General features: G+C 38.7%; 1 protein-coding gene across 3 annotated transcripts in view; it reads right to left on the minus strand.

The window, feature by feature from the left end:
- The window catches only part of CTNND2 (catenin delta 2), a 688,120-nt gene that overhangs the window by 253,332 nt on the left and 408,273 nt on the right, over positions 1 to 26,515 (minus strand). For all 3 annotated transcript variants that reach the window (XM_081131846.1, XM_081131845.1, XM_081131844.1), the window contains one exon: positions 12,620 to 12,814. In XM_081131846.1, the coding sequence (XP_080987972.1) occupies positions 12,620 to 12,814 (195 nt within the window). The remainder of the gene's footprint in view (positions 1 to 12,619; positions 12,815 to 26,515) is intronic.

Below are 26,515 nucleotides of genomic sequence, written 5' to 3' on the forward strand. Positions count from 1 at the left end.
TCAGAAATAAAACTCTCAGCTCGAGGGGAAAATGCATCTGCCGTCTGTTTATTGCTTACCAATATCCAAGGGAAGCTTTGTTAATCTGAGGTAAACTCTGTGCAAAACCAAAACCCAGTATATATACAGGGAACATTTAATAGGGAGTCATGGACAATTAATTAGTGTTCATGTTGAGAAAATTCAGAAACTGTTCATGTGATGTTACATTAAGTTTATTAAGGGTGTAAAATGAACTTAGTAACGCAGTTGATTTTCCTGTATTAAAAATTTAAGGAAAAGTGAGGAAATGCATGCATGGAGTGGAGGTGGGGCTTGTGTTTCCCTAATTAGTACTAGAGCTGTAAATGTAGGACTGCTCTAGCTCCTGTCAAGTAACTCACAAAAGATTTTCATAGACCTCTTTCAACCAAAGCTGTCACAGTTACTGATACATCAGGAGATGGGTGGGGGTGCAGGAGAAGGTGAAGACCAGCCCAATGTAACCCAAACAAAATAATGAGCTTACTTGGCTTTCCCAGAGCATTTGCATCTTTTTGATGTGTCGAAATTATTTTGAGAAGATTTCACACCAGTTACTAAAATCAGTATAACTATTTCCAAATTGAATTTCAATTTTTTGTTTCCTTCCTAGATTCTTTTCTGTTGGTATCATGTTGTGATTTTTTGAGACTTTCTGGATCTCAAAAAATTTGACACCTAAGGTTTTAGTTGACCTATACAGTGAAAGCAGCATCTTTCATATTAATAGAATATGACCAGCTATCACCTGCTGCAACAATTATTAGCCATGATCAGTTTTAGGTAATATATTTACTTCCTGGCTTTGTAGATCATAATATGGCCAGAGTATAGCCAGTGTCTAGTATGCCCACTTCTATCATGGATGTTCTATATGGCATTAAGTTCCAATTATAAATCACACCCCATAACTTTGACTTGCTGAGCTTCTTTATGGATGATAATAGAGTTTATTTTATCTTCTCTTATATTAAATGACATCTGCCATGTCAAACACAAAAGAAATTATGTCACATCGAGAAAACAATTGTTAAAAGAAGTTAAGGAAATCATGTAGGAATGACAAAAGAGTCACAGAGTGAACTGGAGGAACACATTCTAATACTGAGAACTGATTTTTAACTGAGAGTTCAGCACTTCTTATTTCCAACGAGCTTTTAACACTTAATCTTATAATCACAAAAATTACGGAAATAGGTACTATGACACGGTGAAAACTAGAAAAATATTTAAGAACAACTTTCTAAACAGAAAGTGTATACATTCCCAGAGGATCTGTCCTTTGAAATGGCGAGGTTTGGTCTAACAGATTAAGTTTCATAATGATCAGATTAGGCTAATAAACATGAAGTTTATAACCAGAAAATCTGTTTTATGTCTTTATGCAATTTCTGGAGGATTTATATTTTTTCTAAAATACTACAAACAAGTCATTTACAATCATGTTTAAAAAGTTAACCAACAATGTGCTTCGTATTATGGTGAAAGGGGTTTAAAACTTAGATCAGGGATAACCTTGCTCTTAGAAGAACAAATGCACAAAGGTAAACAAAATTTCTTTTCTAAAAGAGTCATGATAAGCTAACCGGCAAATCAAGGGCAAAAAGGAGAAGACCAAGTACACTTGACATTTTTCAGATAAATGCATATTTTCATTTAGGAAACTAAATATCTACACGCAAGAATGCTGCAAATGATAACTGAGATTAGATATCCGTTTCTATGCCAAATTATTAATTACTAATACAAGAAATACAATGATTAATAGGGAGGAGGAAAAAATGGCAGAATTAGAAAGTAACATTGAAATCTAAAGAAACACAATTGTTAACAAAATTAAAACATAAACAACAGAACACATACGGTGAACAACCTGACAAGCCATGCCAAAAAACTCTCAAAGAAACATAAATTAAAGGAGACTATAATGAGAGGAGTTTAAGAAAAGCACTCCTAGCAGCAGACAAACAATGATGGAGACTATAAGGCAGATTGGGTCAAAACGTGAAAATAGCATGTGAAACACAGTTAATTAGGCAGAAACAGAGAATACGGGGAGGAAGAAAAGGTAAAAGAAAATTTATGAATATCATTAGGCTCATATTTGCATTTTACTTTAGCCATTTGGGGGAAAATATCATGGAATTTATTCAGAGCTTGGCTGCTGAAGTTAGGGAAAATTGGGTTCACATTGGCCTCTTTGTCAATTCTTAGTATTGGACAAGTTAACAGAGATCTCTAAGCTCTAGTTTCCTGATTATAAAATGAAGAGAAGAAAATGGCAGCATGAGACTGCTGTGTGCTTTAAATGCATGAAAAGCATTAAAAACCTAATATATAGAAAATGTTAAACAATTGAACTATTACAATTATTACCATTTACAATCAACTGATATTAGAATAGGGGTGATGGTGGACAGCTTCACACCACTTGAAGCACAACCCAACATCTTCTACAAGGGACACACTCAAGGGGCGGGCTCAGCAGGCACCAGAGTCTTACTGAAGTAAGCCCTGCTTCACAGGTGGGCCTCTGCAAGCTGATCCTCCACAGTGGCAGTAGCTGTTCTTGGCAGCCAATTGGCCTAAGGGTAAATCTGTCCCACTGAGGTGCCAACAGTGATCAAGGCTCAACTACAATGAAGGATGTACACTACACACATGGGGGGCATGCCTGGAGTGCCCAGCTTGGGTGATCAGGGAGGCTGTGTCACTGGACCCTACAGGACATCTACTACATAAGGTTACTCTAACAAGACTGGGAGATGTAGTAGCTCTACCTAATACATAAAACAAGCACTGGGAGGCAGCCAAAATGAGGATACAAAGAAGCATGTCCCAAATGCAGAACAGAACAAAACTACAGAAAAAGAGCTAAACGAAACAAAACAGAGACAAGCAATCTACTAGAAGCAGAGTTCAAAACACTGGTTATAAGGATGCTCAATGAACTTAGGGGAAGAGTAGATGAACTCAGTGAGAATTTCAACAAAGAAAAAAACCATAAAAAATAACCAGTTAGAAATGAAGAATACACTAACTAAAATGATGTATACATTATAAGAAATAAACAGTGGAGTGGATAAAGCAGATGATCAAATCAGAGATTTGGAAGATAAGGAAGCAGAAAATACCCAATCAGAACATCAAAAATAAAAAAATAATCCAAAAAAATGAGGATAGTATAAGGGAGCTGCTGGAACAACTTCAATTGTACAAACATTCACATCATGGGGATACCGGAAGGAGAAGAGAGCGAGCAAGAAATAGTAAACATATGTGAAAAATAATGAAAACTTCCTAACCTGGTGAATGAAATGGACATACAAGTCCAGAAAGCACAGAGTGTCCTAAACAAGATGAACCTAACGAAGCCCCTAACAAGACACATCATAATGCAAAAGGTTAAAGACAAAAAAATAATTTTAAAAGCTGCAAGATAAAATCAGGTAGTTATCTACAAGGGAACTCCCAAAAGAATGTCAACTGATTTTCAATAGAAACTTTGAAGGCCAGAAGGGACTGGCATGAAATATGCAAAATGATGAAAAGCAAAGACCTATAACCAAGATTACTCTTTAGAGCAAAGCTATCATTTAGAATAGATGGACGGATAAAGAGCTTACCAGACAAGGAAAAATAAAGGAGTTAATCACCATCAAACCAGTATTACAAGCAATGTTAAGGGATCTTCTTTAACAACAACAAGAAGAAAAAAGGTAAAAAATATGAATAACAAAATGGCAATAAATAGTATCTATCAACAGTGATTTTAAATGAAAGCGAATTAAATTCTGCTTTGTCCGATTGTTTTCTCATAATTAAAGTTAAAATATTTTGGCAAGACAACCATATAGATGCTGCTGTGTACTTCTCTATGACATCAGGAATCGCACAATACCAATCTGTCTCATCACTGGAGAAAATGTTTGTTCAACATATTTAATAAGTAATCTGTAGGATGTTTTGTGAATATTCAGTTCCCTACTAACTATCCAATTGTCTTTACCAATTATCCATCAAAGGTCCTTGTTTGAATAAAAGATTAGATTGATAGCTGCAAAAAAAAAAAAAAATAGGTCTGATAACAAACAAGATCCTTACATATGCTGTCTACAAGAGACTCACTTCACATAGACAGACACACACAGACTAAAGTAAAGGGATGGAAAAATATATTTCATAAAAATGGAAACAAACAAATTAAAACTGGGGTAGCAATACTTATACCAGACAAAATAGACTTTAAAACAAAGGCTATATAACAAGAGACAAAGTACCCAGCAAGTCTACTTCTGGGTATTTATATGAAGAAACCCAAAACACTAAATCAAAAAAGACATATACATCCCTCTATTCACTGCAGCATTATTTACAATAGCCAAGATATGGAAGCAATCTAAGTGCCCATCAACAGATGATCGGATAAAGAGGAAGCTGTGCATAAATACAATGGCATATGACTCAGCCATAAAAAAGAATGAAATCTTGCCATTTGTGACAACATGGATGGACCTAGAAGGTATTGTGCTGAGTGAAATAAGTCAGGCGGAGGAAGACAAATGCCACATGATTTCACTTACATGTGGAATCTAAAAATGAAATAAAAATTTTAAAAAAGGAGAACAGAAACAGACTCATAGATACAGAGAATATTTCGACAGTTGCCAGATGGGAAGGAGATAGGGAGATGGGTGAAAAAGGTGAAGGGATTAAGAAGTACAAATTGGTAGTTACAGGGTAGTCACAGGGATGTAAATTACAGCATGAGGGAATAGAGTCAATAGCATTGTGATAACTATGTATGATGTCAGATGGGTACCAGGTTTATTGGGGTGATTACTTAATAAGTTATACAACATCACTGGGTTGTACACCAGGAACTAATACAATATTGCATGTGAACTATAATTAAAGCATTAAAAAAATATTTAAAGTAAAAAAAATAAAACGATAAAACAGGAAGATATCACACTGGGGTGAAAGACCCTTCCCACTTTTGTTTCAACAACCCTAAAAGAGAGCAGACACCTCATTCTCACTTTTGGATGGGAAACTGAGGCACAGAGAGATTATGTGACTGGCCCAATTTTGCCTGAGATCCAGTAGAGAAGGAACTCAAGCCCTTGCACTCTGCTTCCTGAGTTTATGCTCACAACCACCACTGCAAACTGGATCGAGTTTAAAACTTTAAAGATTCATGTCACTGAATTACGTAACGTCTTGGAAAACTTAGAAAATGATGTGAGGGCTAAAAATAAGTGACATGTCTACTGGAGGTACAGAGAAGAGATGGGTTTATAATATGAATTAGTAACCTATTATATTAAAAAATGTTACAAATTGATGTGTTAACTAATCTATGCCATTTCACATTAAGTTGAATTTGAGATATGCAGGAAAATATACAAAAATTCTTTACACAGAACCTAATTTTGTTCATTTCTATGAAAATCAAAAAATGGAAATACATATAGTTAACTTCACTTTAAAGTGTTTTGAGTCTTAGTTTAAAAAGTGATATCACTATATTAAGAAAAAAGAGGGTGGGCTATGAAATCTAAGATCAGTAAACAACTTTGAGAAAGATCATACTAGAAATCACAATCACATCTGTGGCATGGCCCTTTAGAAGTATCATTCCTGAATCCATAGGTTCAATGTCTGTTAGGCCACAATAAATATGATAGCTGATGAGAATTTCAAAAGATAAAATCAGAATTCAAGTTGGTATTTCCAAATCGAAATAAATTAGAGACCGATCAATGCAATGAAAATGTAAAGTAGCAATACAAATGGCGAGAAATATACACTACAGTAAGAACAGGTTATATGATCGGATAGAAAAGAAATGTGTGAGAATCTAACAGATCTCAATCTAACAGTTAGTAATGTAACAATATACTGCCTTGTATTTTTAAGCATGACATAAAAAAAATGACTTCGACACATAAAGATGAAACTCCCCTTTCTGGCCTGCCTGTGCAGACCCAAACCACAGTCTCTATTAGCATGGATAAGCGGGTGTTGGTCACACTATTGGAAGACTTTCTTTTAATGCAGTATTTCCCTTAATTCCTGTTCTGTTATACCTTTTTTCTTTGTTGAGTTTTAGAGCTCAGTTGACCAAATCGCCCTTGTAGGATTTCTCTATTCAACTGAAGCTTCTTGTGGCAAACATCTGAAGTGGAAGGTGCTTCATCAGCTCTGTGAACACTCCTCTCCTCACCTGCCCTGCAAACAACCCTTCTCCCTGACTAAGCTCTTAGAGCTCAATGAACCATCATAGTGGTCTCTTTGAGGAGATTTCAGAAGTAGCGTCTTCAGCAGGTGACTTGATATGTCACCCCACTTCTACGTTGTTCATGAAATTATCTGTTTCCCATAGAGCTACACAAGTGAAGGTCTGGTGTGTAAGAAAAAGAAGAGAGATGTGTTTTATGTGAATATTTGAGAGGGGAAGAGAGATCCTTTTTAATGAAATCAAACATTCTCCAGGTACTCTGATGATGAGAGATGGTTACAGGCATTTACTGAGAGAGGGGAAAAAAGAGCAGAATAAAATACAAGAGTCTGGCACATGAAGAAACTTAGGGGGGATATATAAAGTAGAGTTCAACAAAAGGAAGAAAGAAGTTTCTGTTTTTGTATTATTTATCTTTGTTTTAGGTGTATTTCTATATACAAAAAATACAGAAACATAAAAAAACATTTACACGTTACATAAATACAAATTACGCATGCAATAAGCTAGTTAAATAATATATATTCTCTCTGCAAGCTCAGAAAATAAAGGTGGCTTAGGTGACTGTGGGTCCAACAACAAGGCCAACACACTCTTCAAGAGGGTTCGAGTCTATTACTTTAGGAATTAGGGACCTTTAGTATCCAATCCACTACAATTCTAAGAGTATTGTCCTTTAGAACTTAATTGTAAAAGTGTTCCAGCTTTCTGCACTCTGCACAGGTTGATCCATTCTAAACTCAATGGAAAAATATTCAAGGTTAAATTTAAGATAACCTTTTAATGTCAGATATTATTACATTTGTGGGAAGTGGCATTTAATGCAGAATTTTTAGTAGTAATGGAGTCATTATTATTGGAGTTGATGTTGATATTTCTGAATTTTACTATGAACTGTTCTACTAGCAAACACCCTGTCTTCATTCAGCTATAATTAGATTTTTTATTTACATCACTTTAGGTGAGTTGATATAGGTAAGCATCTGGAAGCTCTTCCTCGCTTTAAGACGTTATTTATCATTGGGATTATTAGACATTTCCAACTGGGTAATAATGTGTCCCTGTCTTTTTAGATAAAAAGGAAAAATTTTAACTAAGAAGTTATGAAGGACCTAATCTGACTTGCTGAGAAGCAATCACTTTTACAATTTGAAGTAATATCATCTCATAAATAATAAACTGCTAATAATCTACATTTTTATAAACTCAAGCGATTTTAATTGAAAATGCTATTTATGTATCTTTGAAGAATAGTAATAAAATTTATGAATATGAAGGTCCTATGTGATCTTCCTATAACTTTATTAAGCACAGGCGATTACTGCAGAGTTAAGATTTTTTAAAATACTCTGCCCGCACGTGCAAATATTTTCACCACATTTTTTCTTTTCATTCTGCAATACTTGTCAACCTCGGAAAGATATTCAGCATGTTTTCTCCTTGCAATGTGTCTATGATAGTTCATTCTTTATTACAAGCTGACATTTTTATCACAGAAAGCTCGTTTTCTCCACTCACTTAGAATCACATTTATCTAACAGGAAATGCACGTGTCTGTCAGTGCAGCCAACACTGGCCATTCTCACTAGTTGAGAAAGATGTGTTTGGGGGGTTGTTAGAGTCAAGCGTTTATGTTAATCAAAGGGCTCCTAAGTTGACAGTCATCGATGTGTCTTGAGTTTGAAATAAAAATTTGTATTATTTAGTTTCTGCTTTAATAGACTTCACCATAAGCAAATCCGTGAGGCTCACACATTCCTGGTCTGGCTGTACTCATGATATAAACTCTGGTTTTGAGAAGCCTATCCCAGATGAAATGTATGTTTTATTTAAACAGACACCCCAGGGAAGAGTGTGCCTCTTTAAATCTTCATCATGTGAGATGTTAGCTGGTTGTCCTACAAAAGCAGGTGGGCAACTTCACACCACCGTCCTACTCACGGGCCTGCTTTCCCTGCGGCCGTCCACACAGTTCTGCCTCCCTGCCCAGAGAGCGCGGATGGCAGCCTCCGTCTCTGCCCCTCTCCCCTCATTTACTGGCTCCCCAAAAGGAGTGGCTGTCATGTCTGGTGAAATGGCACTCTTCGGGGAGCCCTCTTGACCACGGACCACTGCAGATTCAGTGGTTTTACCTGAATCAAGTGGATTTTACCTTCTCTTAGGCTGCCAGACCTCTGATCTCTGGGGCTGCGATGCTGGCTTCTATCCTGGGGCATGGGGGCAGCTGCTCGACCTTCTCTCTGCCTCTTCCCTAAGAGCACATCTGGGCCCAGGGAGGCTGTCTCCCTTTGCTGGGCCTGGGTGGAGAAGAGGTCTGCGGTTTTTGTCCTGCAGTGGCTGGGATGCCTGAGCCTGAAGTGTCTGAATTAGGTCTGGGGTGGGGTGCAGAAGACCCTCTTTAGACCACGTTCTCTGGCATAGCCGTGGCCTGTTCAGCTGACTTAAATTCTATTAACTTATTCGTATGTTTCACCATCCATAAGCCTGGAATGAAAGAGAGGTGAGAAGCAGGATTTGTGCACCCTGATCCTCTTACATTACTTAAATGTATATAAATGCACATATGTAAGGTCTCCATCAGTATGGTTAGGGAGATTTAATTTAGGGAAGCCTAGAGAACATCTTCTGAATACCCAAAGTAAGACTGTGCTCCTAATCTGAGTTAGAGTCGGAGGTTTGTATCAGCCTTTATAATGTCACAGGGGTGAGTGGCTTAGGATGGCAGCAGAAAAGGAGAGACGGGGGAGAAAGACAGAGAGGATGGGTGGAAAAAGATGCTGGCTGTTTGAGCCTAAGAAGCAACACTGAGAAATCCCCTTTGGTGGGAAGTTTAGGGAGCTTTCACATTTCATCTTTAAGATTTATAATTGTTTCCTGGTCTTTCCTGTGCAGTCATCTCCTTGTGTATCTCTCACTCTAGAATTGTCTATTACTCAGGAAAGCCCTTGTGGTGTTTGGGGCAAAGGAGGCCCAGGGATGGGGTTAGCCCAGGGCAGGGAGAGGAGAGTGGCCACAGAGCCAAGAGTGATGCGTCCTTGAACCTCCCAGTGTATCTAGCACATGGCATGTCTTTAACAGATACTATTTGAATAACAGCATATAGAAAATCCCGAAGCTCTATAGAGGAGAATTAATCCATATTTATTTCGGTTTTAAATGATGATTTTTACAAATGTAGGGTCAGTCAACCAAGGTGACTCTTAAGAGCCCAGGTTCTAAGACAAGACTGCCTGGGTGTGAACTTTGAAGACTGGCTCTATACAACCAGTGTGACCTTGGGCAGCTTACTCAACGTCTCTGTGCCTCAGTATTCCGATCTGTAAAGTGGGTGGTTTGGGGATTTATAAATATATTCAAAGCATTTTGAACAGTCCTGAAGGTAGTGGCGTGCTATATACTTTGCCATTCGGTCTCACCTGCTTGATGCTATGGTACCATCTAGTGATTCCCTAATTGTTTAAGCAGGTACCTGTCTTCATTCCCAAGGGCTGACCTCTTGAAGAGGGGTGACTGGCCTTCGATTCCCCAGCCCCGCTCTCCCTGATATCATCTGGAAATGCTTCAGGAATTAAACTGGAGGAACTCCAGCCAGTGGCCTGCTACTTAAGGGCAGAGAAATAAGACTGGTTGCTCAAGTCACTTGGCCACCAAGCTGAGCCAAAAGCCAGTGGCTCCTGAACACTTCAACTCTGATAGGCCCCATAAGAACATGTGCTCTTTTCCCAAAGATTTAGGACACTTGCTCTGGCCCTGGAGCCTCTTAAATGTCTGTACCAGTGACTCTAGTGTGGGGTTGTGTGCAACACAACACAGGGGATGTGAAAAATGTCCTCCTGGATATGGGAAAGCAATCCTATAATGTTTCTTTATATCAATTTTTAATCTTGGCTTTTACTAGATATAATCTCATATTATATCATATGTACATAATTTATGAGTAAAAGATATATACCCTCTTACAGGCATTTTCTCAAATGTGTGGGTTCTGATAGCTCCTGGAGTTGCAGGGTTAGCTAGGAAAGTGCAGGATTTTAAATGAAGTGAATTAAGTGTAGAAATAGGAGTAACCGGGGTGGGTGACAGCTCATGGCTTTATGCTCAGGAGATGGAGAGAGATGGTTCTCCCCACCTGTCATCCCAAGAGACCACCCGCACACTTCTGGGAATTTCCCTAGTGTTGCAGAAAGTCAGCATATTTCCTCCAAAGTGTCTCAAGTTCCATGGTGCAGGCTGGCATGGGATCTTTGACAGCTGGATGTCACAAGCTCAGCAGATCTCTGCCAGGGCACAGATAACTGTTACTGGAAAAAGCCTGGGCAAACAGGCTTTTCTTTTGAAGCACTTAGAGGACACTGCCCTGCTGCCTCCCCTCACAGGAGGGACCAAAGAATAACACTCGTTCATTCAATCAGCATGGCTCTCCATCGATGGCTGAGAGCGGAGGTCAGCAAACTTTTTCTGTAAAGGGCCAGTAAATAAATATTCTCAGCTTTACCATCTGGTCTCTGTCACAACTACTCATCGTGGCCGCTGCAGACGGAAAGCAGCTACAGCTGATATGAAATGAATGGGCGTGGCCATATCCCAATAACTTTATTTATGAATTCTCAAATGTGGATTTCATATACATTTTAAATATCACAAAATAGATTCTATCTTTTGATTGTAAACCATTTAAAAATGTAATAATCATGCTTAGCTCATGAGTGTTACTGAGACAGGTGGCCAGCGGGGTCTGGCCCAGGAGCTACAGTTTTGCCAACCCCTGCCTTAGAAAAATCTCTACAGTTCTGTTTATTTTTTAGAAGTGTGAATGTCTTTCCCTGTCTTTAATGTGACATAGATGAATAAAGTATTATGCCTTATTGTAGCTAATTTTTCATTAACCTCCAGAAGTTTATTAATGAAATAAGTCTAAGAGCAAATGAATATAAAACAGAGAGTGAACATAATCCTTTCGTTGTCAGTTTTTGTTCAAACTAGATACTGAACATCTCTGAGGTTATCTCTGTCTTTTATAAGGGATGCATAAAATTAAAATTACCTTAGTTAATAATATGCAACAAACTAAGTGCTGTATAGCCCAACCTCAGACAGGTGCAGATTTAACAGGCTGAAGGTGAGAGAGATTCTGACCAAAGAATAAATAGGTATTCTTTCTCATCTAAACCAAGATATGTATTAGTAACACTGGATGATATTTACGATGTCAAAAATAAAATAAAGTATATTTTGTGCTTTTTTTCCTATGATAAAGTAAAAATACTGAAATGTAAATATCCATAATCAACCATAACAGCAACTTAGCTTGACTGGATTTCAAAACATGTAATTTAGTATTGTAATGTAGTTAACAAAATGGCTATGCTCTACTTCGTGGTAACTGCGAGCTGCAACAGTCTGAGGACACAGAGCCCTGTGTGCCCAGTTCTAGGCCAGAATCCCACTTTCCCACGCCGCAGTCCAGTTCAGGGAAACGTGTGTCATTAGAAAGGAAGGAGAGAGAGCGCTGCTCTCCGGCAAATCAGCTACAGAATATTTCCTAAGATTACTCAGCAATGCGTGGCTTTATAATAAGTGCAATTTTCAACATCTTAATTATATCTATTTTATAGTTAAGATAAGTGTTCTCCGGCACATTTAGTCATGACATTTGACCAATTATTTTGCAAATGGCTGCACGTTCTGGGAAAATACGTGTCTTTCTTCTTGCAGCCTCTGCTGGTGTTCAATTCAAAATATATATTTAATCCGGGAGTGTTATACAGCTGATCGAACCATGTGCAATGGCCAATATCCAATCTTTAAACAATAATTTCATATAATTCAGTCTAATAGTGTGTATGAAGTAAATTCTCAGTTTTCCTTACAAAGCATGCTACATTTTTAGTAAATACATTGTTTCCCCAAGCTTGCCAAATAGACAGACTATATCATAAAAAAAAACACTTACCAGAACTAGGCATATGCCTTTTATGTCCCATGTAATGACTGTGTTTTCTTGGAGTACTTATATTCATTACATACATTAATAATGATGAATGAGAAATTAGTCCTGCTGCCTTCTATTTGCCCATTTGACAAAATAAGCTTACAACCTGCATGGCACTTCTTTCCCTTACAGCATACTCGGGGAGGTAAACTGGACTTAGGTTTGGTTTCCATCATCGTCACAAGCATTTATGATAGAAGCGGGTCATAACGCTTGTAAGGAGAGAGGACACACACGCACACATGAATGCGCATGCATGCACACAAACACACACACACGCCCCCTTTCACGAGGGAGTGTTACGGAAAATACCAAGCACGCCCCCCACCTTGGACAGGCCCGAGTGGGTCCCGAATACACACCTGTGCTCGTGCGGTAGGTGCCGGTGTGTGCTGGCGGCAGAGGGTCCCCCTGGCTCTGGCTGAGACTCCTCATAGGGGGCTTCTGATAGACTCGGTCTTCATAGATAGGGTCTATGTGGTGCTCTGGGGACTGCAGGGCCCTCAGCTCCGGGCCCAGGTGGCCGTGCTGGCTGCTGTAAGAGGCCCGGGACCCAGCTGAAAGAAAATAAGAGACATGAAGACCCAACTAACATTCAAATAGAACTTGTTTTATCAAAGACATATTTGAATTTCTTTTGGACAAAAATGTTGAAATCTGCAGAATATCAAATGAATAACATGGAATGACAGAAATGTCAAGCTAATCAGCTTATCGGCATCACCCAGCTGCCTAGCTTTGCTCCCAAACCTGATCTCCCTATAAGGATAGTGATTCTGAGATAAATCCACACCGAACAGGCCACTGAAACATCAGTGTTCTCAGGCTAACGAATGTCGCTTGGCTTGCTCACTAAGGGGATCAGGCAGACAGTCAAACCTAAAAACCTCTTATCATCTCCCAGGCCTTGCACCTTAAATTTTGCATCAAATTATTAAAGTCAGGAGCCAATGAATAAGCCACGACGGCAGGCCATCTTTATTCTGTTTCTGAGAAGTGAACTAGAATTTGTTCTCATCAGCAGTTTTTCCCTGGACAATGAAAGAACCAAAATGTTCAGACTTACAACAACCTAAGTACCTAAGAGAAGCAGATTTTTAAAAAATGTTTTTTAAGTTATATTTTGCTTAACTCTTACCCTCCAAATCGAAGCATCTGCATTTAGTATACCTTCCTCTGAAGAGGTACACGGTTGTCATAACTGGTTTAATTTATACATGGAGGCTACACAGCACTCGCCTTGTAGTAGTTGTGAGTCACTATGTTTCATTTCGTTGCATTGTAGGGGAAGAGGTGTGGCTTTGAAGCCATGCTGTGGACCAGAGAACCTCTGCACATGGGGAAATAAAGCTTTATGAGCGCTAAGAGGCTGGGTTGACACAAGGAAAAGAAGGCGTTGATTGAGAGCCGATATTTTGTCATTGATAACAGTCAGAATCACAGGAACAGAAGTGCCAGGAGAAGCACCTCCATTGAGGCGGATGGGGTAAAGAACACCTAGGACAATGGAGGACATGGGCAGCAAGGAGAAATGGTTATCTAATGGTGGTGAGTAGAGAACACACAGGACCAACTGAGCTGCAGCTGACTTTAGGAAACACCCTTCAGCTAAATCTCCAGAGCTCAGACCCACATGGCACGCTGGGATTTAACTGCAACTGCCTTGGAACAGCCCCAATTCTGAGCTCTCCATTCAAGCCTACAGCAATAGGGTGTTGGAATTCCTTAATTTTGATGGTACTTGCGGACAGCTTTACCTCTGTTCTGCTAGTCAAAGTCCCTCGCTTGGGGCCACTTTAAAGCAAATAGCTTTGATGCTCAATGATTAGTCTGCTTCTTCAGGATCACCCAACCACAGGATTTGAATATTCTTGTCTAGTATGTTTGAGAGAAAAGCCATTCGAAAGTTTCGAAATTGCCAATGGGTAAATGCTTTACTGATATATTGTATACAGGCTACTTAATTAAAAAAACAACACAGAAACATGAGGATTTCTGAACGATTGGAGCAGCACAGAGAATTCTATGAATTCCATGTTAATAAAAATCACTGACTGTTTTGAGGGAAGGCAAGTTCCTTACCTTTCCCTTTGCTAGTAATTAATTCAATCTTGATTTAGAGAGCGTTCAGATGAATGATAGGTCCAAAATAACTGCTCTGCATAATTAGATTCATTGCATCTGACTGTTCACATGCCAACATCATACTGAATATTATCTTATATTGATATTTTCCAAGAATATATTTTAATTATGATACTCCTTGAGTTTCTGCTGTCAATTCTTCCTACTTCTGGAGGGTTTAATAGTATTGGCAAGAACTTACAAGTCTAAAACCAAGAAAACAGTCGTTACAATTGATCATTGAACAATGTATGGGTTAGGAGCACTAACCCCACATGCAGTCCAAAATCCCTGTGTAACTTTTGACTTCCCAAAACTTAGCTACTGATAGCCTAATGCTGACTGGAAGCCTTATCAATAACATAGTCAATTGACACAGATTTTATATGTTTTCATGTACTACGTACTGTATCCTTACAATAAAATAAGCTAGAGAAAAAAATGTTACTAAGAAAATCATAAGAGAAAATACATGTAAAATACCATAAGTTCATGTTGTCTGTTTACAAGATGGAAAAAACTACATGTAAGTAGACCTGCATAGTTCAAACCTGCGTTATTCAAGGGTTAATTGTATATCCAAACATTTTATAGTGGAATGAACATTATTCATCACTGGTAGAGTTAGATATGTAATTTTATCACCGTTCTTTGATTCTAAAAGTCTCTAAAAACATCTAATGATAAGGAATGAAAGGGTCTGCTGGCCTTTTAAGTGGTGATATGATCTGAGGGCGTGTGTGAAAAATCCTCTTATTCTAAGCATTTACTGGGCATTAGGAGATTTTTATTAGCATACCATTAACCAGAAATTAATGACTAACAGTCCTAGGCAAGGGACAAGAATCTTAAGCTCTACCTTTATGGATATCACAATTACTCTATGCTAATATTAAGAAAAATTGTAATAGACTGGCTGGTGTGTCAGTGGTTGAGCGCTGACCCATGAACCAGGAGGTCACGGTTGGATTCCGGGTCGGGGCACATGCCTGGGTTTTGGACTCAATCGCCAGTAGGGGGCGTGCAGGAGGCAGCCAATCAATGACTCTCTCAATGTTGATGTTTCCATCTCTCTCTCTCTCCCTCTCCCTTCCTCTCTCTGAAATGAATAAAAACATATATATAAAAGAAAAAATATATAATAATAGAATTATTAAATATTTGAATAGTATAGTATATATTTTTATTAGCATGTTTTTGATAAAACTATAAGTTCATAGTGTTTCCCTATGGAAACATTTGTGCAAAATACATTTGCATTTTTAAGTATTATGCATAGCACTGAATGAGACAAGGCTTTCTAAAAGGAGCATTGTTTATACTCCTTTTCATCCATTGTGATCCTTTCAGTTGCTCATGGGTGGGCACAGTAATTGGCAAGAGAAACAGAGAGAACTCGGACAAAGCAGAGAGACAAGGAGTCAAAGGTCAAAAGTGCAAGTTCTGGAATTCATGCTCTCTACCACTCATGCTCAAGAAAGATCCATACTAACAAGACTTACTTTATTTTGGGCAATTTCAGGAAAATAATTCTCACACAACCTCTTCTAGGAATGTGCTCCAAAAATTCATGAGGTGGTGTATATATTTGCCGAGTCAAAGAAAATGAACTTTTGTTTAGTAGTAATTTTCTTTCACATTACAGTATATTTGACAATGAGTCCTCAGCATTTTGGACTCAGAATACCATTAGTAAGCATTTATGTCTTTGAAAGGAACTGGAATGATGTTATCACAAGAAAAAAGGCTGGAGAAACTGACTTTGCCCAAAATGTCCCAGATGTCCAGGACAATTATGATGGTGGAACACAATTCCGAGAGCCTCGCCTTGACCAAGATGAGGGTTGAGAACTGCAGTGTGACCAGTGCAATGGAAACACCAGGGGGTCAGAGAGAAAAGGGAAAGCAGGCCCCACAGACCAGACCAACCGCAGCAAAGGCTTCCCTGCATTGCAGACAGAGTTCATGCAGGTATAGTACCCGTGTCTACACAGCACTTTATGACCCACTTCCCCAACACCCCTAACATCATCCAACGTCAGCCTTTCGATGCTATCATATCATTTTTCTTTTCCTACTTCTCCCCTTCACAAAGTCTGGGTCAAGACAGTTCGGGCACTGCCAATTTTCATCTGTAACGTGATTCTGAAATTAATGGGTTTGAGGACTCACGTCCAGAACATGAATGGTCGGCTTGCAGGCTGAGAGAGGTTGTGACTCTGGAGGGCCAAAGGGGACTGTAATAGCCCCACGGGTGCTTTGTGACAGCCACACCTGCTGCAGGTCCAGGAGCCCTGGAGGACTAGGCAGAACCTACAAATTCCTGTAGGACCAGGCCTGAGACAGCTGCTGTAAAAGAGCTACCATTTGTCATAAAAGGTTGGTCACCCGCTCACTGCTGCTAGGGCTGACTTGAACGGATAAGCTGGCTCAGAACCAAAGCATCCCCTGGCCTCTGAGCTGTGGCACTGGTGGTGGGAGGAGAGAGAAAAGGGCTTAGTTCTGTGGCACTGAAGGAGGTATAAGCTCCAGGGACAAAGAGGGGTGGGCAGACTGGGGCACTGGAGAGGACACTGGACCTCTGATATCCCCTGCTTCTGTGCAGGCACCTTCACACCAGCACCACCGCTTACAAGAAAGAGCACGTCCTATGCAGAAGCTAGAGATCGTGGCTCACCATCAAATTCTGCACATAAAAGGGGGCTTTAGGAGTGTGGATGCATAATGTTCAACAGCTTGAAGTAAAAAGAAATAGCACCTAAGTAGTAATTCTACTGTTGTTTCTTGAGTCAATTTTGCTCAAATAACATGAAATAAGAAGACATGCTCTGGGCTCCAGATCTGTGTCTAACCAGTTAGGTGAATCAAGGGAGCCACTGAGCTTCTCTGAGCCCTGGGTTCCTCAGTGTGAAAATGCGAGAGTAATACATGCATTTGAATGGGCATGAGGCTGTGGGAGGACTGAGATGGGAGCGGTCACACATAAAAATGGACACGTGTAAAAGAGCCCACGACAGGTATTCTCACGTCGTTCAACCTCAGAATCAAATTATCTTATTTCATGAAAATACATCTTTTGACTGGGAGAAAAACAAACATATCTTAACAAAAATGATCAAAGTATCAGAAACAACATGGATTTAATTTTAAAATATTGTAATGACAGAAATTTTGTAAAATATTGCAAAATGTAAATCTTACACTTCTATTTTTATTTTCTTAAATAAACAATATTAGGGTTTCTTTGCAATGGATAATTGCAAAGAATGCAGGAATGAATTAAATCTAAAAGGGAAAGAAATATTAAAATGACCAAGGTAGAATCCTTTTTAGAAAGGGATATGGCATAAATTAAACCTGTAAATTGACATTTACTAATCTAGTAGGAAGCCTGCAACAGACCTGAAGGGAGTTGTTGACACAGAAAATAACTATGAAGCTGAAAGGGCTGAAGTATCCCCCAGTGCCTTGTCCCATCCTGGACACTGCATTTTCACTCGGGCAGAGAATCCAACAAGCTCTGTTGTCATTTGACCAGCAACAGGAAACATTTATCATTTTTCAGGCTGATTTGCAAATAAATATCTATGTGCTAGATACTAGATGTATCATTTATATGTACTAGTTAATTCCTATTGATCAATATATTCATTCATTCAATACATATTTATTGAGTGTCAGGGCAACTTCTAGGAGTTGTGGACACCCTGGTGCTCAAGACAGACCAGGTGTCTGGCCTTGGATATAAGTAAGTGATCACATTCAGGCAGGTACAGAAAGAAAGGCTGGAGAAAACTTAAGTAGGGTAAGGGAGAGTAGGCAAGGTGTTGGGGGATATATTGTTTTGATGGGAGGGGGGTCAAGCACTTCCTTCTGAGCATCTGACATTTCAGCAGAAAACTTCATAAGGTCAGAGAAGGAGCCACAGTGGGACGATTCTTCTTTCTCAGTCAGAGGGAATTAGTAGCCAGAGCAAAGGCCCTCTGTAGAGATTCATTTCATAATATTTATAGAAGTGATTTTATTAGTACTTATTTAATCCATATCATGTTCTAAAAGAACCGAGTTCATACTGAGTTGATTGTAAGAATTGAACAGATATTTTCTTAGCTCAAAATTTCACTATCAAAGTAACTACATTTTTATCAAAAGGGTATGAAATACACAACAGAAGATCACACACAAACTCATGAGAATTTCACGACTAAAGAGTCAGCTCGAGTATAAATATAGACATTTGCATTAGAATGTTCATTCCTTAGAACATGATTAATCCTCAAATCTTTGTTTATTCCCCCAAAGAATCATCTGGGGGACTCATTGAAATGCCACCTCCAAAATAACTGGGCTCAGTCCACCCGAGGGGGAGCAGCACTGTACTTTTAATGGGCACCCCCACGGCCTCCTAATCAGAGGAGAAATCAGAATGAGAGCCGCCCTGTCCACAACAGAGAGGAGACAGGCATATTTAAAAGAAAGAAAGAAATATCTAATGTGTTACAACTCTCAATTTATCACTTCTCGCTTTCTTCAAATAATGTCATTTACCACCATGTTATGTCAAATTACTGAACAGAATGAAACAAATTCATTCCGTTTTTCATTATGACCCATTTACATTCCTTTATATCTATACTATATAATTTATTGTCTAATTTAATGCAAATTAACCTGCTCTGCATGCAAAGACATATATTTTTGCCTGCTTTCATTTGGAAATATCAATATTAGGTTCTTAAAGACCAAATGCAATTGATCTGTTTACTTCAAATTTGGGAGCCAGTTTCAAATGCTCATTTGCAAAGGAACGGAAAGAGAAGGGCCTTAATGACATAGCGGTCAGGCTCAGCCAGCTCGGCGTAAGGCCTTTGTGAACAGGTGGCAGAGATAAGCACTCTCATTACTGAGATAAAGAGCTGTCTTCGGAAAAAGAGCTATAAATTTCTTGTGCTATGAAGGAAAGCCCAAAGTAAAATATAGGAATTCAGGTTTTTAAAAAGTTGTGCAAAGTTCATGCACTAATATTTATTAGCAAAATTACATCTTTGAGGGCAAAATTAAACTTTTATAGCGAAGTGTGGAACCTGGAAAAGAAGCAGATTTCCCCCTAGCAACCACCCCCATCCCCTGTAACTCTTCCCTTACTGATTTCAGGGGTATGTTCTCTGCCCATCAGTAAGCAACATGGCCAGGAAGCATGGCCTGTGCAGTTAGGTAGCTTTCTCTCTGTGATGTTTATGGCTTTAAGGTAGTTATTTTGTGGATTTTGAGCCTCTTAAAAAGTCTGGTTTGTTATATGTTATCATTAAACTTGAGGGAGAAATATGACATCAACAAATAAGCACTTTCAGAAATACAAAAGGTAATATAATTTTGGTTAACATTATTATAGTATAAATATGTGCTAACTGCTGAGACTATTACATCTTAGATCTGAGGAATACCTCTCCACAATATTTACTTGTTTTATTCTTGATTTTTGCTTTCAACTCAAATCAAACTTCCAAAATCTGCTTTCTACTCCTATGCTAATTCAGAAATTAATTTTAGTCTTTAAAAGATCCAAAAATATCCTGCGTATCCTGAGTAAAGTACATGAACTAAGTTTCATTTGCAAGTGATCATTAATTCACTGAATCACTTTGACATCTTATCTCATGTTGTTATCAATGTTAGAATATAGAGACACATTTTCCATATAGGCTATGAGCCATATTTCAGGCTGATGTTTAGAAGGGAGATTATTTATTCACATGTATTTAATAAAACTGCACTGAAGCCTAATAATACCACTGTAGCAGGCCATCTGATGATGTAAAATAATCTATGATGAGTTTATTTTGGAAGGTAAAAACTGCCCTCCTGTTTCATTTATTTGATAAATCCTAGATTTTCACATGCTATATACTAAGGTAATACAGCTCTGCCGCTATCACAAGTAACTCGAGTGCTCACACAGTCTCTAACAAATTACAAAACACAGAAAGATTTGTTCCTGAAACTTTCTTGATGGCGTTTCCAATATACCTTAATGTAATTATGAAGCCTCACCACACCTTTTACCAAATGAATACTATAATCTATTGGGAGTCACATACTTTCCAGTAAGAATAATTTAAAGACCAAAATCACTGGGCAGGACACAGCAGTAAGTGTGCCCATAGGACCTTATTGTTTACAAAAGCCTGCACCCCTTGTTCTTATATTTTCTCTCAAACCACAAGATTTCTCCCCAAGCTGCTGGAAAAACAGGCTTCTTTTGTTCGGTTCCTTCTGTGACAGGCAAGCATGCGGAGAGTAATGAGATGGTGGTAATGGAGTATAATGAGCTCTGTGGTGTCTGGGATCTTTGCATTCCCAGGATGGGCCATTTCCATTTTTATTTTCAGTCAAAGGTCACGTGGCCCTGCATCCCCAGTGCATGAAGGGTGTGCCGTGTCAGCTCTCAGGGACGGCTCCCAGTTACAGAGACCTACGTGTCCAAGGTGGTACAGGTAGGTACCAGTGAAACGCACTAGGTAAACCGTGGTGGCTCGGTACCTGTCCCCGGTACCTGCTTTTGGCTTTCTGTCTCAAGGGAGATAGAGAGTAGCTCTGAACATACCAGCCATGTATTCCAGTGTTTCTCAAAATGCCACATGCATTCGGGTCCTGATTAAAATTCAGGTTCTGACTCAGTAGGTTTGGGGAACGGCCTGAGGTTCTGTGATTTTAACAAGTTCTCGGGCAATGTGTGACAATGTCTGATGGTATCAGTCGGGAGGGGGGTCCTTGCGGTGACAATCCTGTGTTCTGTGAACTCTTAGGAGTCATTCTAAAAATAACTTCAGCAGCACCACAACCATTCAAGTGAGAGACAGTCCTGATGAAGCTGGTGAAAGGACTCTCAGAAAGGCTCAACCGAGGCACCCCAAATCCTCAGCTGATACTGGGCAGAATCAGAAATTGGAGGGGGGTAATTTTGAATTGTAATATATTTTTGTATAGAAGGGCAACATAATTTGATGGTAGACTTGTAATTAAAACCTTTTGACATAAACCTGTAAAAAAATTCAATCTGTGAGTGTTAATTTTTACCTGGGAATAGCCTCCTATTTAAAATTTGCTCCCAAGCCCTCTCCTCCCTGAGCACCTGTGGCAGCACCCTGGGTGGGATGAACCGGGAGCTTGGCTCACCCCGATCTTACCGTCCCAATCAAAGGCTGGCGCAGAGCAATTCATGATTCGGTGCTTTAGTCACTTAGCAGAGTTTTTAATGGCCAGTCTCATATTCACACAGATACTCTTCTTTATCAACAAGGTGAATAAAATTCAACAAGTGTCATTTTATTTCTCCACAGCTGCTTCTCAAGATCCCATCCATCAGTGAAATACCGGAACAGTGCATCTGGAGTCTGGCTTCCAGACCTAATTGCTATGGATAATTATGGATATTTCCATGGGAGGAATCTGGAACAAGGTGCTCCGGACCCATCTATTTTTTTATATTGAGATGCAAAGCAGGATAGACAGACAGGCTTCAGCTTCAAGGGGCCAGAAGTCCCCATCCTGCTTTCAGAGGTGCTGACTGCTGTAGGAACTGAAGCTAAGGTTTTGTTCTTGTGTATGTGGTTTTTGCCCATCAGAGGGCACGGATGATATTCTCAATGTTTGGACATGGAGAAGGGTTTTATCAGACAACACTAGGCTTCAGTATGCTGTTTTCTCCAAATAGAGGTTCAAATATTTTGAAAAATATGTGAACTAAGATGTTTTGCATCTCTGCATCATAAACACAGGTCTTCTCATGGAGATTGAATCAGATATATCATAGACAGGCTGCACAGAGTTCCTTTCCAAACTCAGATGTCTGGCTTCTGAAATGCAAACTTAAAGTGTACCCTCCCTGTATCGCTTTTCCACCGCTTTGTATATTTCACTGACGGATGCCCAGCAGTGGCCCTGGTAGTGATCTCAGAAGAACAAGACACCATTAACCCTCCATGTGATTTACTGGGGGAAAGTGGCAAGTAAGCTGCTTTATAGATTAGTTGTTTTCTCTATTCACATTTTATAAATTCTTTATATCAATTCTTTGTTAAATTTGTATTATTTTACTCAACATAATATTTGGCATTGAAAAAAAGAGTTTGAGAAAAGAGGAATTATGTTGTGTAATAAACAGTTCTGAGACAACTAAAAATTCTCCTTGATTCTTGCCTGGTTAAAGCTTTAATATGTGTGTGTGTATTTTAAATCCAATCAGTAACTGAATTATATATAAGTCATTATTATTGGAATACCAGTTACATTTATTAAAACCTAATTTCTTCGTGCAATGCACCAACAATGAGACCATATATAGTTATAATTCTCCCACCCCATTTTTCATCTGTTGTCTTTATCCAAAAAGTTACTATTAAACCACCAGTTGGTATGGTATGATTATGCTGTTAGTGATGTCCCCCAAAAATGTACACACACTTTGAATAATTATTAATTCCAATGGGTTAAGTCTGAAAAGAAAGAAACATCAATTGAGCTATCAGCTTTTAGCAGTGTATATATTTTTGGGGGGACACCCTGTATATATACAGTATGGGGCAAAATTAGGTTTACAGTTGTGAGTACATGAAATAGTTTATTCTTGTGTTATTATTTATTACTGTATTATTTTCCATATGAACAACTCTAAACCTACTGCTGCACCACCCTGTATATAGATCTATATGTATACACCTACATATGTGTATGTATACATATGTATATATGGGTGTGTATATAATTTTTGTCATATATTTATAATATATAATAAACAAAAATTATATGTAGTATATAAAATATATACATTCTGTGTAATGTGGACTAAATATATGACAAAAAATTTTGTAATAAAAATTACAAGATGCACCTTGGTGAAATATAGTGGTAGGATGGATTCTAGTGCAGGCTTGGTTGCAAATTAACTCCATTTTGACTAATTTTGTTATTAATTATTTAAGGTTATTTGTACATCTGCTAAAACAGTTGGTCTCCACACAATCCTAGGTACTTTGATAAAATTTTTTAAAATGTTTAAAAGCCTCAGGATACAAAATTAATATTCAGAAATCAGTTGAATTTTTATACATCAATAATGAACTATCAGAAAAGAAAACTAAAAATAAAAAATCCCATTTACAATTGCATCAAAAAATAAAATACCTAGAAACAAATTTAATTAAAGAGGTAAAAGACCTATACTCATTATAAGACATTGAAGAAAGAAATCAAAGAAGATACTAATAAGTGGAAGCATATACTGTGCTCATGGAAAAGAAGAATTCATATCATTAAAATGTCCATACTACACAAAGCAATCTATAGAGTCAATGCAATTCCTATCAAAATACCAATGGTACATTTCACAGAATGAGAAGAAATAATTCAAAAATTTGTATAGAAACACAAAAATCTTGAAAAGTAAGAACAAAGTGGGGGGTATCACACTATGTGATATCAAACTATACTAACAGGCTATAGTAATCAAAGCAGCATGGTAACATAGACCAATGGAACAAAATAGCCTGGAAATAAACTAACGTCTATGTGGTCAATTAATCTATGACAACAAAAGCAAGAACATACAATGGGACAAAGATAGTCTATTCAATAAATGGTGCTTTGAAAATAATGAAAAGGGTGAAGGGATTAAGAAGTACAAATTAGTAGTTACAGACTAATCACAGAAATGTAAATTACAAGAATAAACTCAAAATGGATCAAAGACTTAAATGTAAGACCTAAAAACATAAAACTCCTAGAGGAAAACATAGGCAGTAAAATCTCAGACACTTCTCTTAGCAAAATTTTTTCTGATATATCTTCTGAAGTAAGGGAAAGAAACAAACGAAAATAAATAGGACTACATCAAACTAAAAAGTTTTTGCACAGCAAGGGAAACAATCAATGAACTGAAAAGACAACCTATGGAATGTAAGAAGATATTCGCCAGTGATACATCTGGTAAGGTGTATCCAAAATATATAAAAACTCGGACAACTCAACACAAGAAAAATAAACCACCCAATTAAAAAGTGGGCAGAAGACCTGAAGAGACACTTTTCCAAAGAAGACATAGAAATGGCCAATAGATATATGAAAAGTTGCCCAGCATCACTAATCATCAGAGAGATGCAAATCAAAACCACAATGAGATACCACCTCACTCTGTTAGAATGGCTCCCATAAATAAATCAACAAACAAGTGGTAAAGGTGTGGAGAAAAGGGAACCCCGGTGTGCTATTGGTGGGAATGCAGGTTGCTGTAGCCCCTGTAGAAAACAGTGGGAGGTTCCTCAAAAATTAAAAATTGACTTGCCTTATGACCCAGTGATTCTACTTCTGGGAATGTATTTTAAAAACTCCCCAAATACTAATTTGAAAGAATATATCCACCCCCAAGTCCACTGCAGCATTATTTACAATAGCCAAGCTATGGAAGCAACCCAAGTATCCACCAACAGATGAGTGGATAAAAAAGCTGTGGTACATATACACAATGGAATACTACTCAGCCATAAAGAAAGAATGGAATCCTACCTTTTTGACATCATGGCTGGACCTACAAGGTATTATGCTAAGTGAAGTAAGTCAGACAGAGAAGAACAAATACCATACGATTTCACTTATATGTGGAATCTAAAGAACAAAATAAACAAACAAACAGAATAGAAACAGACTCACAGACACAGAGAACAGACTGATGACTGCCAGAGGGGCGTGGGGTTGGGTGGCTGGGTGAAAGGGTGAAGGGATTAAGAAGTACAAATTAGTAGTTGCAGAATAGTCACAGAAATGTAAAGTACAGCATAGGGAATACAGTCAATAATATCATAATAACTATGTATGGGGCCAGGTGGGTACTTGAAATATTGGGGGGGGACACTCAGTAAAGTACAGGATTGTCTAACCACTATGCTGTACATCTGAAACTAATACAAAATAATATTGAATGTAAACTATAATTGAAAAAATAATTTAAAAAACATTTAAAAGTCTCATAATTATGGCAGAAATACTAATTAACTATAATCATGGAACTGATGTTAACATTTAAAGTGAGTAGCTACCAAAGAGGCCTGTTTGCCCAAATTAACTAACACTGTGACCTAAAATGCATAAGCACCGACAAGAGACCCAAGGATACTGAACCTCAACACTCTATTGACTTTAAGTTCAGAGGCAAGGAGCCTGAAGAGTGGGAGAAACCCATACTGTGGGGTCAGACATCAGGCAGACTTTCCCCTTTGAGGGGTGCTGAGGACCCAGCTAGGAAGGCACAGTCCAGGTGGCCAAGAAACACAGGGTTGCATGTCTCTGTGTCTGTCTCTTCCCATCCTATCATTTCCTTCTCTGATTCGATATTACATCTAAAGACAGTTTCCTGTAGACTCCTGTTCCTACCACTCATCTGTTTCACCTGCAGCACTAAAGACAACAGATTCTCAGAGTTCAGTACCAGCAAATCCATGGGCTGCACATTCCTGGCCCGTTTCTCAGAGAGGGAAAAGGGAATAGCCTGTGAGGTGGTCCATTTACGGGGACCCAGAACTAGTCCCGTTAATTTCTTCTCACACACCCTCATCTTGCCTCCGATCTCTAATGTTTCAGATATTCTTCTACATACAATGGGATTCTAACCCCTAGTGAAAAGAAGCTTAGAGGCCTTCTAGAGAATTCTTTCAAAGAAAAAGCTCAATGCCCCCCCCCCCCCCGCTTTTTTAAATGGTTAAAAATCTCTACTCAGGAAAACCTTTACTATTTCCGCCGTGCCTCCTGAATGTGGTCACACCTCCTCAAGTCAGTTCAGGAGAGCAACCCTCAGACCACATGCAGACTTAATCTCATGCACATCCCCAAAGCCCCAGTCTCTGCCTTGAACCTACCAGGACTCATGGCACCACTGGACACTGATTCATAACTTCTAGGGAACAGGTCCCTCCCAAGCTAACCCTCTTCTCACATTTGCACATGTCACAGTTGCACTTGGTTAAACCTAACCTCACATGCTGCTTGTCCAGAACCCCTTCCTGGGTCTCCTGCCTGGATGTGCCTCCCACAGCCCTTTGTCTTCTCTCATTAGCTCATTTCCTAACTACACAGTATCACAAGCT

This window comes from Miniopterus schreibersii, assembly GCF_964146895.1.
Source record: "Miniopterus schreibersii genome assembly, chromosome: 3".
In the NCBI taxonomy this organism is placed as follows: domain Eukaryota; kingdom Metazoa; phylum Chordata; class Mammalia; order Chiroptera; family Miniopteridae; genus Miniopterus; species Miniopterus schreibersii.